A 15986-nucleotide genomic window follows, 5' to 3' on the forward strand; every position below is an offset into this window, starting at 1 on the left:
CTCATTGGCCAAATCTGTGTCACATTCCACTTCTTCTCCTTTTCTGTTTTTAATGTTTATTTATTTTGAGAGGGAGAGAGAGAGAGACAGAAAGAGTGGGAGAGGGGCAGAGAAAGAGGGAGAAAGAGAATTCCAAGCAAGTTCTGAGCTATCAACACAGAGGCCCATGTGGGGCTCGAACCCACAAACCATGAAATCTTGACCTGAGCCAAAATCAAGAGTCGGAGGTGGGCTGAGCCACCCAGGCGCCCCATGTCACATGCCACTTCTAATTGCAAGGGAGTCTAAGGAATCTCACATCTCTTCAGTCTTGACAGTAGAGAAAGGCAAAAGGGAAGGGGGGGTGGGAATGTAGGCTAACCTACAATATTAGCCACAAACACCATCTATATAGACTGGCTCGAAGATTTAGAAATCCATTTATGACCTCACCCATGTATTTTTTTTTTTTTAAGATTTTATCTTTAAGTAATCTCCGTACCCAATGTAGGGCTCAAACTTATAACCCCAGGATCAAGAGTCGCCATGTTCTACTGACTGAGCCACCCGGATGCCCCACACTCAAATATATCAATAGCTAATATTAATTGAGTGCTTACTATGTATATTACCATTTGTCACAAAATCCTACTTCTCCAGTAGTTACTTTATTATGTCCATTTGACGGAGACAAAAACTGAGACAAAGAGAAATTGCCCGAGGTCATTCAATTAGCACAACAGTCCTTTCTAACCATGCTCTCCACTAAGAGGAATTTCTCCTAGACACCTGGCCTCTTTCCAAACCTACTTCATTCTCAAGGAAGCGGAACAGTTCTCTGCTTGGGGGCAACTAGGGTGACCACCCATCCCGGCTTCCCCAGGACTGAAGGAATGCCCAACACCTGGGATTTTCACTGCTAGAAGTGGAAAAATTCCTGGAAAACGGGAATGTGTGGCTTGCCTTAGGAACAACAGTCCCTGAACCATTCTTTCTCTACTAAGGTAGAGTTCATCTAGCAAACACTTTAAACACAGGGTGTCTCAATTTTTTTTCTTCTCCCTGGTAGACTGGTCCAAAGTCTAGACTGGGGGAGTTAGTGTATAGGTTAGTTTTGCCCCCACTCAAACTTAGTGGCTTAAAAAATAACAAAAAATTTGGGTATAGCTCACAGAGGATGGCTGATCCGGGCTCCACGAAGCATCAGCTGGGGTAAGGACTCCGGTTGGCGGAGTGGGAGAAGACACTTCCAAAACGGCTCACTCTCACGGCTGGCAAATGAGTGCTGGCTCTCTGTGTGGCTGGGAGCCAGGTTCCTTTCCGTGGGGGTCTGTCCATGGGCTGCTTTGGCTCCCCCACAGCATGGGTGGCTGGGCTCTAAGAGAGAGCATCCCAAGAGAACCAGTAAGATGCTGTCCTGTCTTATGACCCGGTCTCAAAAGTTACATAACATCATTTCCACCAGGGTCACAGGCTTACCCAAATCCAAAGGGAACAAACGTGGACCTCATTTCTCACAGTCACATTTTAAGAGGAGCAGGTGGGATGGGAGATCTTGTAACACGCATCTTGGACAACACATAATTCGTCACGTTTACCTATTCTGCTCTGACCTTCACACCAAGCTTCAACTCCGAACCTATTTTTAAAAATTTTTTAAATGCCTTATTTCTGGGGCGCCTGGGTGGCGCAGTCGGTTAAGCGTCCGACTTCAGCCAGGTCACGATCTCGCGGTCCGTGGGTTCGAGCCCCGCATCGGGCTCTGGGCTGATGGCTCAGAGCCTGGAGCCTGTTTCCGATTCTGTGTCTCCCTCTCTCTCTGCCCCTCCCCCGTTCATGCTCTGTCTCTCTCTGTCCCAAAAATAAATAGAAAACGTTGAAAAAATAAATAAATAAATAAATAAATGCTTATTTCTTTTTGAGACAGAGAGACAGAACACGAGCAGAGGAGGGGCAGACACAGAATCCGAAGGGAGACACAGATTCCGAAGCAGGCTCCAGTCTCTGAGCTGTCAACACAGAGTCTAACGCACGGCTTAACCCATGAACCGTGAGATCATGACCTGAGCCGAAGTCGGATGCTTAACCAACCAAGCCACCCAGGAGCCCCCAACCCCGAAATTTTACCAGACTTTCTCAGTCATTAAGATGCTATTTTCAGGGTGCCCACTCGGCTCAGTTGGTGGAGGATGTGGCTCTTGATGTTGGGGTGATGAGTTCAAACCCACGTTGGGCATACAGGGTACTTAACAACAACAAAAATTTTTTTTTAAAGAGAGGCACCTGGATGGCTCAGTTGGTTGAGTGTCTGACTCTTGAGATCGAGTCCTACATCAGGCTCTCCACTGCTAGCTTGGGATTCTCTCTCTCCCTCTCTCTCTCTCTCTCAAAATAAAGTAAAAAAAATTTTTTTTTGAATTTTTAAAAAGATGCTATTTTCATTCATCTGTTGCTTTTTTCATCTTATTTTTCAGTTGGTTTAGAACTTGGATAAAAAAATACTTGACTCTCTTCAAAAATTCCTAAGAGTTGGGGGCACCTGGGTGGTTCGGTCAGCCAAGCATCCGACTTCGGCTCACGTCATGATCTCACAGTTCGTGGGTTTGAGCTCCACATCCGGCTCTGTGCTGACAGCTCAGAGCCTGGAGCCTGCTTCAGATTCTGTGTCTCCCTCTCTCTCTGCCCCACTTGCGCTCTGTCTCCCTTTCAAAAATAAATAAGCATTAAAAATAATTTTTTTTTAATCTCTAAGAGTCATCTTTCCAGAACAGCCTTCTGATATACTTCTGCTATCCACTTTCTCTGCATCACATCTCTTCTACTTCCTTCATAATTATCATAACCCACAGTTATCTCTTCTTGGTTTGTTAATTGACTTTTTCATTCAAATGCCAAGGGCAGAGACCATGTTCATCTCATTTGCCTCTACAGCATCCGTAGGGCGAGCGCTCCATAAATGTTGGCTGAACGACTACGACCTTTTCCGAAAGAGAAACGTCATTTTTACTGAGAAGCCAGAGGGGCACTGCCTTGCCCAGAAGACTGTTGATTCTCCTACTGTAAGACATTGATTCCCTCGGTGGAATGTGGCAGGCTGATTCCAAAGCCTGGGATTAGCTATATCTTGCCATTTAAAGGGCACAGCACTATGAACTCTGACCAGATTTCTGGAGCATGGAGCCTGTTTAAATTCCAGAAAACTAAAGGCACAGGACACGAAGAAGTCATAACTTACTTCCTACCCTAAAAATTGTATTGTTCTAAATGATGGCCTGAAAATGAAAGTCACAGAAATAACTACTAATAATTTTAGCATTTGTGCTGGTTGGTATGGCTTTTGGCCAACTTGAGCAAGGGCCATCTAGCATGGATAGAGTTGAACTTCAGTTGAAGTGGACATAGGCTTGGCCATGGGATAGAGAGTAATTTTCTCCTCCACAATCCTTTTTTTTTTTTTTTTAAGTTTATTTACTTTTGAGAGAGAGAGAGAGAGCATCGGAGAGACAGGGGGACAGAGGATCCAAAGCAGGCTCTGCACTGACAGCAGAGAACCCGATGTGGGGCTCAAACTCATGAACTGTGAGATCATGACCTAAGCCAAAGTCAACGCTTAACCACCCAGGCACCCCACTCCTCCATAATTCTAAGATCTTTCTTCTGGATGAGGACCAAAAGTTATCTCTGGAAAGAGAGGTGGAATTTATTTAGCCAATTTGAGCCCTTTCTTTCCTCCATTTGATATTGTCAAAGTAAATCATAAAATTATAGCCAAGACGGGGTCCTCAACCTGTGTACCAACACTGCTCCTCCTTGACAGAAACAGATGGTGGGGGGGCGGGGGTGCTTGGGTGGCTCAGTCGGTTAAGAGTCCTACCGTTTTGGGTCAGGATATGATCTCTCGGCTTCATGGGTTCCAGCCCCGCATCAGGCTCTGAGCTGGCAGCACAGAGCCTGTTTGAGAGACTCTCTCTCTCTCTCTCTCTCTCTCCCCCCTCTCTCTCTGCTCCTCCCCCACTTATGCTGTGTCTGTCTCTCTCAAAATAAATAAATAAACTTAAAAAAAAAACCCCAAATGGATGGGACTCAATGATGGGCACCTGCAGTGTATCTACTCACGTCCCAGTGGAGTCTGGTACTGGTTCAACAAAGAGTGGCGTGGACACTGTGGACACTTCATGCCATCCGTATTTCCACTCCCTAGGGCAGGGAAGCACTGCCATCAGGGAGCTTGGCCCGGGCCCAGCGTAGGATCTGGCTGAGTTTAAGGTTAAGGCAATCACAGAAACCCTAGCTGCTTTGACAGTGATTGGTTTTAAGGACAAGCAGGTTTCAATGAATTTGATTCAGCCAAGGATATATACTGATAAGTTTGATAGGCCTGTTGGGAAAGCTGTTTCTTTGGTTTTACAAAGCCCTGGGGAGCCCGCCTGTCTCCAGTTTTGAACGTGGACAAGGAAGTCTTGCTCTACAACTCGAGGAACACCAGACTTAGGACACTGTGCCCTACAGAGTAGAGGAATGGAAAGACCCTGGGTCCCTGATGACACCACTGGGTCACTGCATCCGTGCACCCCGGATCCTGCCCTCTCTGTCTGTACTTCTGGGTGTAAGTATCCTTATTGTTCAGACTACCTGGAGCTGAGCTTCAGTGGAAAATACCCTGACATAGAAAATAAATAAAATTAAGTTACTCTTATCTCCCTAAGTAACTTATTTGCCTTTTTAAACCTGCTTGAGGACAGAAGAGCTAATGATAGTTCAGTTCTGAGTGTGTTTAACTTGCTGAGGCTACTTAGCAAATGTTAAATAAAATACTACTTCAGGAGTGCTATTTTTTTTTTTTTTTTTTCCTTGAAGGAGAGAGAAACAGAGCGTGAGCAGGGGAGGGGCAGAGCGAGAGATACACAACACACAGAATCTGGAGCAGGCTCCAGGCTCTGAGCTGTCGGCACAGAGCCCAACTCGGGGCTTGGACTCACAAACTGCAAGATCATGACCTGAGCCAAAGTCGGACGCTTAATGGACTGAGCCACCCAGGTGCCCCAGGAGTGCTCCTCTTTCAATAAGAACTGTGTGGCCAGAATCTCAGGTCTTCAGCTTTGGTGACACTGATGCTTTTAGCTGCCCTATTTTAAAGCCTATTAATCAAGAGAAACTTTGGATGCCAAGAATCTACCTTGAAGAAGGTACCTGGGGCTTTGCCTCCACGAGCTGAGACAAATCCCAGTGGGCCCCCCTCTTCTGTGCTGTGCTGCAGAGTGAATGATGCCAGCGAGGCCATCAAAACCTGGGGCTCTCACTCATTCTGATTTTCCATTCAGCCGTTGTTCCCGAGACCCTGGGGAAGACTGAACAGAACAAGTGATATTTTATTTTTTATTCTTAGAAAATTTTAGGGGCGCCTGGGTGGCGCAGTTGGTTAAACGTCCGACTTCAGCCAGGTCACGATCTCGCGGTCTGTGAGTTCGAGCCCCGCATCGGGCTCTGGGCTGATGGCTCAGAGCCTGGAGCCTGTTTCCGATTCTGTGTCTCCCTCTCTCTCTGCCCCTCCCCTGTTCATGCTCTGTCTCTCTCCGTCCCAAAAATAAATAAACGTTGAAAAAAAATTTTTTTAATTATTTTTTTATGTTTATTTATTTATTTGGAGAGAGACAGAGTGGGTGCCAGTGGGGGAAAAGCAGAGAGAGAACCCCAAGCAGGCTCCCGCTGTGAGCGTGAAAGCCCCACGTGGGGGTCGATGTAACAAACCACGTGATCATGACCTGAGCCAAGATCAAGAGTCAGACGCTTAACAGACTGAGCCACTCATGCAACCCTGACTTATTAAAAAAATTTTGTTTAATGTTTATTTATTTTTGAAAGAAAGAGACAGAGTGTAAGTGGGGAGGAGCAGAGAGAGGGAGACACAAAATCCAAAGCAGGCTCCAAGCTCTGAACTGTCAGCACAGAGCCCGATGTGGGGCTCAAACTCACAGACCGTGAGATCATGACCTGAGCTGAAGTCAGACGCTTAACAGACTGAACCGCCCAGGTGTCCCTATTTATTTTTTAAAGTTTTAGTTATTTAAGTAATCTCTATACGCAGAGGGGGCGCAAACTCATGACTCCAGGGTCAAGAGTCACATGCTCCTCCAACTGAGCCAGCCTAGTGCCCTGGGCAAATGATTTTTTTAAAAAAAATCCCTCCTTTCTTCCTTGACCTTCCTCTGCTTCTCTGGTCCTCCCGCAAGCCCTTAGTATAATTGTTATACCAATGTCATGCCTATTCTCTGTACCTCCTCATAGGTTGTTCCTCCCAAGGTTGGAAAAACAAAAGCCCAAAAAGCAGAACAGAAATAGGACTCCTTGGACTTCAGATAAATAACAAATAATTTATAGTATAAGGAGCTCCCTCGGGAACGTCTTCCATCCTGGTTTCCTGTCCTGCAGGGCCCTAGTGTGCTCGTTTTGAGGAAACCATCAGGAGGGATTCTGGATGCTTGCTGATGCTCAAAACGTAGTCTTGTGTTTCTCACCTCCTAACTGTAGGCAACCTGGTGGCAGAGATGGTCCTGAACTTGTGTGCTCCCCTTGGCACTTCACGTCTTAACAGTGTTCCCAGAAATGCTTCCTGCTCACGCACAAGAGAAGGGACAGGTGGCAGCTCTCCACTGGGTCAATCACATTTCAGAGCTGAAGGTCCCCAGAGATCACTGCATTATTTTACAGAAAGAGATTCTGAGAGTCAACGGCCCCACCCTGCCCCCGTCAACTGACTGGTGCGAAACCGGCTTCTGAAACAGAAGCTTCTGCTCTGTCTTGCAATAGTGCTACAGGGTGGCACTATGGTGCTGGAATGGGCATCTGGGCGGTTTCTTTCTTTCTTTTTCTTTTGCTGATTAAAAGCAAACTACACTAAAATGAACAACTCTGAAACAACAGATGTTGTCGAGGATATGGAGAAAGGGGAACACTTTTGCACTGCTGGTGGGAATGCAAACTGGTGCAGCCACTCTGGAAAACAGTATGGAGGCTCTTCAGAAAATTAAAAATAGAGCTACCCTACGACCCAACAATTGCACTACTAGGAATTTATCCAAAGGATACAAAGACGCTGATTCAAAGGGGCACATGCACCCCAATATTTATAGCAGCACTATCAACAATAGCCAAAGTATGGAAAGAGCCCAAATGTCCATCAACTGAGAAGTTGTGGCGTATATACACAATGGAATATGACTCGGCGATAAAGAAGAATGAAATCTTGCCATTTGCAACAACATGGATGGAACTGGAGGGTAGTATGCTAAGTGAAATGTCAGTCAGAGAAAGACAAATATCGTATGATTTCACTCCTATGTGGAATTTAAGAAACACAACAGATGAATACAGGAGAAGGGAAGAAAAATAGGATAAAAACAGAGAGGGAGGCAAACCATGAAACTCTTAAACACAGAGAACAATCTGAGGCCTGCTGGAGGGGAGGTGGGTAGGGCGATGGGCATTAAGGAGGGCACTTGCTGGGATGAGCATTGGGTGTCGTATGCAAGTGATGAATCATTAAATTCTACTCCTGAAACCATTATTCCACTATATGTTAATTAACCTGGATTTAAATACAATTCTGAAAAGAAAGTGAACTGTGACTATCACCTCCTCCCTCTGGGTATTCACTGCCCCTATTCCAAGCACTTGGCTAACATTGGGCGGGTTCCACTTAGTCCTTCTGTGTAGACAGAACACGCACACATCACCATCAGATTATCCTATGGTTAAAGTTTTATTTATTTGTACTCCTCCACTTAGGATGGGTGAAAATGTCAAGATCTGGCTAAAAGGGGCGCCTGGGAGGCTCAGGTGGTTAGGTGTCCAACTCATGATGTCACGGTTCAGAGCCCACATTGGGCTCTGCGCTGACAGCTTGGAGCCTAAAGCCTGCTTCAGATTCTGTGTCTCCCTCCCTCTCTCTCTCTCTCTCTCTGCCCTCCCCTTCTTGCACTCTGTCTCTCGCTCAAAAATAAACATTAATTTTTAAAAAAAAGGATTTGGCTACAACTTTATTCTTTGAGGAGTAGTATGTTACCGGGTGCCTCAGGGTGTCTCAGTCAGTTGAGTGCCCAACTCTTGATTTGGGCTCAGATGATGATCTCACGGTTCATGGGTTCGAGCCCTAAGTCAGGTTTTGCAGTGACTGTGCAGAGCCTGAATGGGATTTTCTCTCTCAAAATAGACTTTGAAAAATTAAAAAAAAAAAAAAAAAAAAAAGGAGTGTGCTACATAAGACACAAAGGCGTGAGGGGCACAGGCTTTGATCAGGCCTTGGGTTTATCATTTACACAGCACCCAACTGTGCCTCGTTTCTTTAGGACTCACACAGACCCAGCACACAGGAAGTGTTGGCAGTATGAAGCTCAAGCGGCACGAGTCTACCTGGTAAACTAGATACAGATTTCAGAGGCAGACACTGGACATCCTCACAGCTGCGTGGAAGCCGTGGAGGATGTTTCAGATCATGAGGCCTGTGGGGGCGGGCAGGAGCACGGCGGTGGATGGGACGTCCTGTGACACCCAGAAGTAAATGTTAAAGGAGCCCGTTTCACAATATAGTGGCCTCTGGGCTCGGACGGAAGTGAAGCAGAGGTTGGGGTAAGAAAAACAGCAATCTTAAAAACAAGCAAACAAACAAAACAAAAAAAAAGAAAATCAGCAATCCTACCACTACCATGCACGCTGACCCTGAGGAAACGCTTCCTTCCACCCTGTGCAGAGACCCTCAGGGTGGCGGAAAGAGAAAGCGCATCCTCTGATCAAGCAGATTCCCTCTGGCTCAGTCTCTACCTTGGTCATCAAGGAGAACCCACGCCTCTTATCACACTTGTCCCCTAAACAGGAAAACAAACAAAAATCCCTCCGTATGTTGTATATTCAGCCAGTAAGGGACTTTTATTCATTTGCTGCATTCAAATTATACAACGTAAGGAGTAAAGGAGCACGACACATCATAAACACCAGCGTCAAACACAAAAATACCAGCTTCACATATTTCCTAAACTCAAAATTCATGTTACAAAAGCAAATTAGGAAAAAGGGATGATAGGAAGTACAGTGGCATATTTTCTTCTTCCTCGATGGAAGTCACAACAATTAGTATTTATTCCCCTGTGAAGTGCATTGTTCTAATTTCCTTATCAAAACAGGAAATTCTCCCCTGGAGGTCACCCAAAACTATGTTATGAAGCTGTGGGGTTAGCAGCATTTTTGGTACTAGGACAAAAGGCGAAGCAGGTCGTTCTGTGTACAAAGGTATCGACTCATGAACAGCACAACAACAGGCTTGTTTCACTATTACCAAGTCTCCTGGGAGGCTCCCAAATGCTTTATTTTTATCCAGTGGATCCTGAGGTCAGTATTCTCACAGCTGGGCAGGCTGGGCACTTCTAGGTAGGAAGGCACGTTACAAGAGAAGTTTCTACAAAATAAAAGAGAAGTTTCTGGCAATGGAACCTTTCTGCAGTTGGCACCCATACCAGATGGACTAAGTGTGGTTTTCCAGAAGAAATCTAAGTTTCATTTCAATAGCTTCATCTATTCTAGGCGGTTATTTTTCAATATTGCTTCAACTCTCAACTCCAAAAAGTCAAGGAGAGGAAGAAATGACCTTCATCTCTGTGGTCTGAGATTCTAACCCACCACTCCTTCAGCAGAGAGAGACTGAACCCTACTGGTGCCAGGCTCTGCACCCCTCAAGGTCTTTGTGAAGCTGGCCTGTTGGCTTTAGTAAGAATAAGTCAGGGGCGGCTGGATGACTTAGTCGGTTGAGTGTTCAGCTCTTGATTTTGGCGTGGGTTGTGATCCCAGGATTGTGGGACTGATCCCTGCGATGGGCTCCATGCTGAGCGAGGACCTTGGGATTCTCTTTCTCTCCCTCTGCTCCTCTCCTCCACCTTGCCCTCTCTCACTTAAAAAGAAAAGAAAGGAAGAAGTAGCGGTAGGGTACGTTGGCCAGTTTTTTCTTTAAGGTTTTATTTTTGGGGGGTGCCCGAGTGGCTCAGTTAGTTAAGCAACCAACTCTTCATTTCAGCTCAGGTCACGATCTCATGGTTCATGAGATCAAGGCTTGCGTGGGGCTCTGTGCTGGCAGCGTGTATGTAGGCTGCTTGGGATTCTCTCTCAAAATAAATAAACATTAAAAAAAAAAAAGATGCTATTTTAAGTAATCTCTATACCCAACGTGGGGCTCGAACTTACAACCCTGAGATCAAGAGTCACATGCTCTACTGACTGCTGAGCCAGCCAGGGACTCTCCCCACCCTCTCTTTTTTTCTTTTAAAGATTTTGTTTGCCAGCTTTAGTATTTTCCCTTTTCGAACTGTGGATTCGGATTTGACTGCACAACCACACAGCTGTATTTTTCTTTGGCAGGGTTATTAATCCTTCATCTAGAATGGTGTAGGTATAAAATATAAATTGAAAAAAGGTAAATTATTGTATTTGCATCAGAAATTGAACTTTTTATCACAGGATAATTTTCATGCAACATGAAACTACTCCATAAAAGCTATTTCTGGTCTTTTTTGCTTTACCTACCAATTGGTAAAATTTCCACAAAATCATAATGCATCAAACTATATATAACAAGCTTGCATTTGTAACATAGAAACTATGACTTCGATTATTATTTGGGAGTTCTACTTTGGTTAAAATCCAGACAAAAGGATGAGAAAAAGTGTAAGAAAGTAGACCCTTTTACTGCTTAAATTCACACATGGCAGGTTCACGGTGGGCCAGAGCAGGAACAGAGGGGCTCTTGAGAAACTCAACAGAGAATTTTAGAGTGAGATCACAGAGTGCTCTTCTGAGATTCTGAGCCAGAAGGACCGCTGAGCTGACTCAGTGAGGCATTTCTCATGTTCTTAGGACCTTCGTTCATCTTTTGATTATTAAGCTGTCAAGAAAGGCTAAGAGCACGGACACTTAATAAAACCCTTGAACAGGATCCCTCGTTCTCCGCGGTCCTCTCTCTTCCAGGTAGCATGATAACATCTCTGAAGTTGTTCCTGCAGAGACGGCAAAAGGGCAGACGGACAGAGCCACGAGAGGCCGTGCTAAGAGAACACACATAATGTACAACCTTTTAATTTACTACTGATTTTTTACCAAACTTGTAAGCTTTAGTTTAGGAAACAGGATGCAATTCCCTTCCCCAGACTGTTTCTCTGCCTCTGGTGGGCATCAGAAACACCTGTGCACCTTTCTGACTCTCTGAGGGCCTGGACCTTTCTCCCAGCCTCCAAAGGTAAAGCTCCAGGGAGGTGCGTCTTGGCAGAGCTGAAGTGGCCAATTTCTGACGTGTGCCAGAGAGACTGAATCGTGAGCACGGTTTCTGCCAGGCGTATTCACAACCTGTATCCTGCGTAGCTGAAGATGACCGATCAGCGGTGCATTTTACACGATCACTACTTTAAGAATTGTTTCCTTGGCCCCCCTCGGTGAAGAATGCCTAGAAATGGGCACGCGTAAAATGTTAATTCCCTTTCTAACTGAAGTTAAGATTTTAAATGGACTCTTGCTTTCCCACTTTGCTCCGCTTATGTGGTAGACCAGAGAGGTCCTTTCTGACTTATTTGTAGTTAGTACAGTTGAATGTCTTCTGGTTTTAGTGCTGCTAATCCCTTGTTTTAAAGATTAAAGGATTTGTACATTCTTTAAAAAAAAAAAAAAAAAAAAGACCATCTTGAAAACATCCATTTTGACAATTTCCAATAAAAAGATAGACGTGGGGGCGCCTGGGTGGCTCAGTCAGTTGAGCATCCAATTCCTAATTTGGCTCAGGTCATAATCTCACAGTTCACAGAATCGAACCCTACGGTGGGTTCTGCACTGACAGTGAGGAGCCTGCTTGGGATTCTCTCTCTCCCTCTTTCTCTCTGACCTTCTCCCACTCGCTCTCTCTCCAAATAAACATGTTTTTTTTTTTTTAAAAAGCACTACATTAAAAAAAAAAAAAAAAAAGACAAACCATATTTTCATCTACTGGTGATTTTTACCAAACTTTTAAAAAGCTTTAGTTTATGGAAACAGGATCACGATTCTTCTTCCCGGTCACTAACACCCAGACTCTTTTCACATTCCCAACAGACAAGTCCAAAGTGCAGGAGTCACGAGTTAGCTTCTGCAGTGTTTTTCTGCAAGGGAGCCAGGATGACCCCAACATTCCTCTCCTCACTCTCAGGGCTGTACAGGTCATGCTTTTCGATATACTCTCGGACAAGGTCTGGCACCAAGTAGCGAATGCTCTGGCCCCTTCTGAGGGCTCGCCGGATCTTTGTGGAGGAGATGTCATTGGTGATCCATTCATTTACCAGGTGAATGTTGTTCCGGTGTTTCCACAGTGCGTCGGATTCGTAGATGAATTTCTCAGCATTGTTTCCAGCCCGAGTAATACAGATGAGCCCATAGTCTCCTACAATTCGGGTGATATCCTCACTCTTCCACAGATTGGGAACACCGAACGATTCCAATAAATCTGCCCCACACAGCAGCTTTACTTTTGGCACATCTGGGAAGAAGAAAACACAGCTTCAGGGTCTGCTTTGCTAATAACTCCCTGAGTCAAAATGAATGCATCTATGTGTTTTTCTGGCTAGAGGGTTCATAGTTTTGATCCGAATCAGATTCTCAAAAGAGATCTAGGAACTGCAAAAGTTAAGGACCACTGCAGGAGAAGTAAGTTCAAGGTGCCTTTTCCTTCCTCTCCTTCCCTCCCTCCAGTCCCAAAACTAACAAGGGGCATTTTCCAGGCAGCCAAGCATCCTGAATATGAAATGAAAATAGAAAGGGGGCTTGCTCAGCACTAGAATCTTATCCACTCCAGTCAGTAAGTCTTGATAAAACATACAGACCTTTTGTTTTTGGCTCTAGCAATTCCTTTTGACTAAAATCTTGTCTTTGTTCAGCCCACTTCCTTTTCCGTCCAGGCCTCTCCAGCCTAGGTGAGTCCTGCTGGTGATCACAGCTACTGGCCTCCAGTTTCTCCTGATGGTGTCTAGAAAACAACAAAGCAGTAGAACATCCTCTTCTCACAACATTCAACCAGAATACTGTCTCTCTGGAGATGGCTTAGAGCCTCTGGCCCAAGGTCCAGGCTGTGTCATATTAAGAAAATGCAAACCACAGCTACACCCAAGGCCTATCAGTCAGAATGGATGCTGACCAGCACCCAGTACTTCCGGGTCAGCGTGGAGGCTGGCCAGTAGTGCCCGGGGACTGGCTATCGGGCATAGAAAGTAAGGAGATCCTGGGAACACAACAGATGGTAGCGATTACTATTCTAAGCTTTATGTGTGTGTCACAATAATAAGAGTTAACATTAGTTATTTATTACGTGCTAAGCACTCCACTAAGTCCTTTGCATGGATCATTTGATGAAATCTTCCCAACATCCCATGCCATAAATATCATCGTTATTATTATTCCCATAATGGAGGGAAGTGAAAGCTTAGAGCTGTAACTCCAGCTCTTGGCAGACTCCCTGGGATGCAGGAGGCATTCAGTAACAACCTGACTGCGTGAATGCTTTGGCTTTTGTAAAGCAACTCTATTGGGGCGCCTGGCTGGCTCAGTCGGAAAAGCGACTCTTGATCTTGGAGTTGTGAGTTTGAGCCCCACGCTGGGTGTAGAGATTACTTCAATAAATAAAACTTAAAAAAAAAAAAAAGTAAAGCAACTCTCTTATTGCCAGCATTATATCAGAACTGCTTATTATCCCCATTGAGAGAGAACTCTAATTTGCCCAAGGTCACTTTGCTTATAGGTAGCGGAGCCGGTGCTTGAACCCCAGCAGTCTGCTTCCAGAGCCCACACTCTTGACCACTGAAGAGTGTGGCTTCACCTAGTAGTGGAGAGCCACAACACCAAGGATAAGGTCCTAGAGAGGACAAGTGCCCGAAGCCTAGAAGGAAGGGACCACAGGCGGGACTCACGGGCAGCCTTGTTCTGGATCGGCAGCAGGATGCCCAGTGCTCTACAACTGTGCGGTTACCCAACATGAGCTACACCTGGGGAGCCAAGTGTGTCCTGTGCCCCTAACTCCCTTCGCTCTTGAGCAGCTGCGTTAATATGTAGCGGACAGCAAGGCTGTCAGGGAGGGGGCTGGGTAAGGTCGTGGATGCAGAAGGCTGGTATCTGACGGGAGAATTTCTGGCCAGTGAAGAGGGCTGACTTCTCCCTGCCAAGTCTGAAAAGCCGTTCCTCTTGATAAGCTGCTGTGCCAGATAGCCTCTGCTGGCCTGGTGTCCTATCTTCCCCCGGACACACCTCCCAGAGGTTCTCACGTGAGAGAGATTCCACCGATGGGGTTCACTCACAAGAGAGCTGGAAGGAAGACGGGAGGCACAGGCCATCTTTCTGGGCTGTGGAGCCTGAGAAGCAACCTCTTACAGAGTGAGCACAGTGGCCAGATCCTGTATTCCACTGTCCAGTCACCAACTTCAGGAGACTGGGACAGCTTAACAGCCGCATTTGTGGGAGCAGGGACAGGAACCGCTTTCTGAATGGCCACCTCAGCTAAAGGAGGTATGACCTTGAAACAAACCCGACTTCCCCTCCTCCAGCCCTCTGACACTTCTGCACGAGCACCTAAATCCCTTTCTGCTTAAAACAATCAGGGTGGTCTCTATTTCCTGTCCAAACCCTAACTGATGTGGTCAGAACCAGAAGGCTCAGAACTCTAAGAACTGACATTAGATGGAAAGGTTTTTCAGAAAGATAACATTAAGTAATAATTAATTAGCTGTTGCTCACTCTAGTTTCTGAATCCTTAACGGGAAATGTTTCTAAGGTACGAGCACAGCGATCTGGGACAAACCCAGTATGCCGTCATGGAAGCAACACCCAAAATCAGGACTGTCCACGACCAGGCACCATGGCTTCTCTTGTTTAAATTACCTGCCTCTCTCTTTTAAAAATTTTTTTTTAATGTTTATTTTTGAGAGAGAGAGAGAGAGAGAGAGAGGCAGAGAGAGAGGGAGACGCAGAGTCTAAAGCAGGCTCCAGGCTCTGAGCTGTCAGCAGTGTCTGATGTGGGGCTCGAATCCATGAGCAGTGAGATCATAAAGTCAGATGCTTAACCAACTGAACCACCCAGGAGCCCCTACCTGCCTCTCTCTTTTATACTTAAGAAGATTAACGACAACAATGTCTTCTTATGATTTTGCCTTTCTCATTCGGGGCACCGATAAGCCAGGCAGGCTTCTCTGTGGATGTTGTCTCCCACAGAGGTGCAATACTAACGGGCACGCAAACATCTAACAACACAATGAGGGACATGAAGGCTAAGGAGCCGCCACGCCCCACACCTGAGACGTAACCTTATGCAGGAACAGCACAGCCCACGAAAACGCCCTCCCCACCCTGGTCACAGTTTGCAAACGTGTTCTATTCACAGACACGGGCCACACTGACACAAGGCAAAAAGGCCCAGCCCATTCCCGCAGGACTGACAAAGCCGACCTCACCATGAATACCTTAGCACCTTCAAGGTCTCTACCCAGTCCTTCTGAAGACTTTCCCAGGTGTCAACTTCCACCCATTCTGAATTCTTGGTGGCTAGCTCTGCCATGATAACTCGGTGGTGGGCAGAGATGAGTCCTTTCTTCTTATACGCATCGCCCACAGGAGAGATGACGCCTTTGATGACTCTGTATTTTCCTGGATAAAGAGTCAGATTTGAAGCGAGGTGTAACAAGTCAGATTTTACACACAGGAAGGATTATCATCACTCTGGTTTTATTTTTTTTTTTTAATTTTTTTTTCAACGTTTTTTATTTATTTTTGGGACAGAGAGAGACAGACCATGAACGGGGGAGGGGCAGAGAGAGAGGGAGACACAGAATCGGAAACAGTCAGCCCAGAGCCTGACACGGGGCTCGAACTCACGGACCGCGCGATCGTGACCTGGCTGAAGTCGGACGCTTAACCGACTGCGCCACCCAGGCGCCCCTAATCATCACTCTGGTTTTATAACAGAG

The 15986-nt window shown here is 45.9% G+C and overlaps 1 protein-coding gene across 10 annotated transcripts in view; it reads right to left on the reverse strand.

Annotated features, from left to right (window-relative positions):
* Nucleotides 1-15986, reverse strand: part of NMNAT1 (nicotinamide nucleotide adenylyltransferase 1) — a 53058-nt gene that overhangs the window by 16119 nt on the left and 20953 nt on the right. For 3 of the 10 annotated variants that reach the window (XM_047870462.1, XM_047870464.1, XM_047870465.1), the window contains exons 4-6: nucleotides 15483-15666; nucleotides 12861-13003; nucleotides 11887-12517 (exon numbers count right to left, since the gene is read on the reverse strand). In XM_047870462.1, the coding sequence (XP_047726418.1) occupies nucleotides 12117-12517; nucleotides 12861-13003; nucleotides 15483-15666 (728 nt within the window). In that variant the 3' untranslated portion in view covers nucleotides 11887-12116. Of the gene's footprint in view, nucleotides 1-1151; nucleotides 1357-5169; nucleotides 5328-8871; nucleotides 9428-11885; nucleotides 12518-12860; nucleotides 13004-15473; nucleotides 15667-15986 lie in introns of those variants that run through there. The other 7 variants (XM_047870467.1, XR_007154722.1, XM_047870468.1 and 4 more) reach the window with 7 other exon arrangements.

This window comes from Prionailurus viverrinus, chromosome C1 (genome assembly GCF_022837055.1).
Source record: "Prionailurus viverrinus isolate Anna chromosome C1, UM_Priviv_1.0, whole genome shotgun sequence".
Lineage (NCBI taxonomy): Eukaryota > Metazoa > Chordata > Mammalia > Carnivora > Felidae > Prionailurus > Prionailurus viverrinus.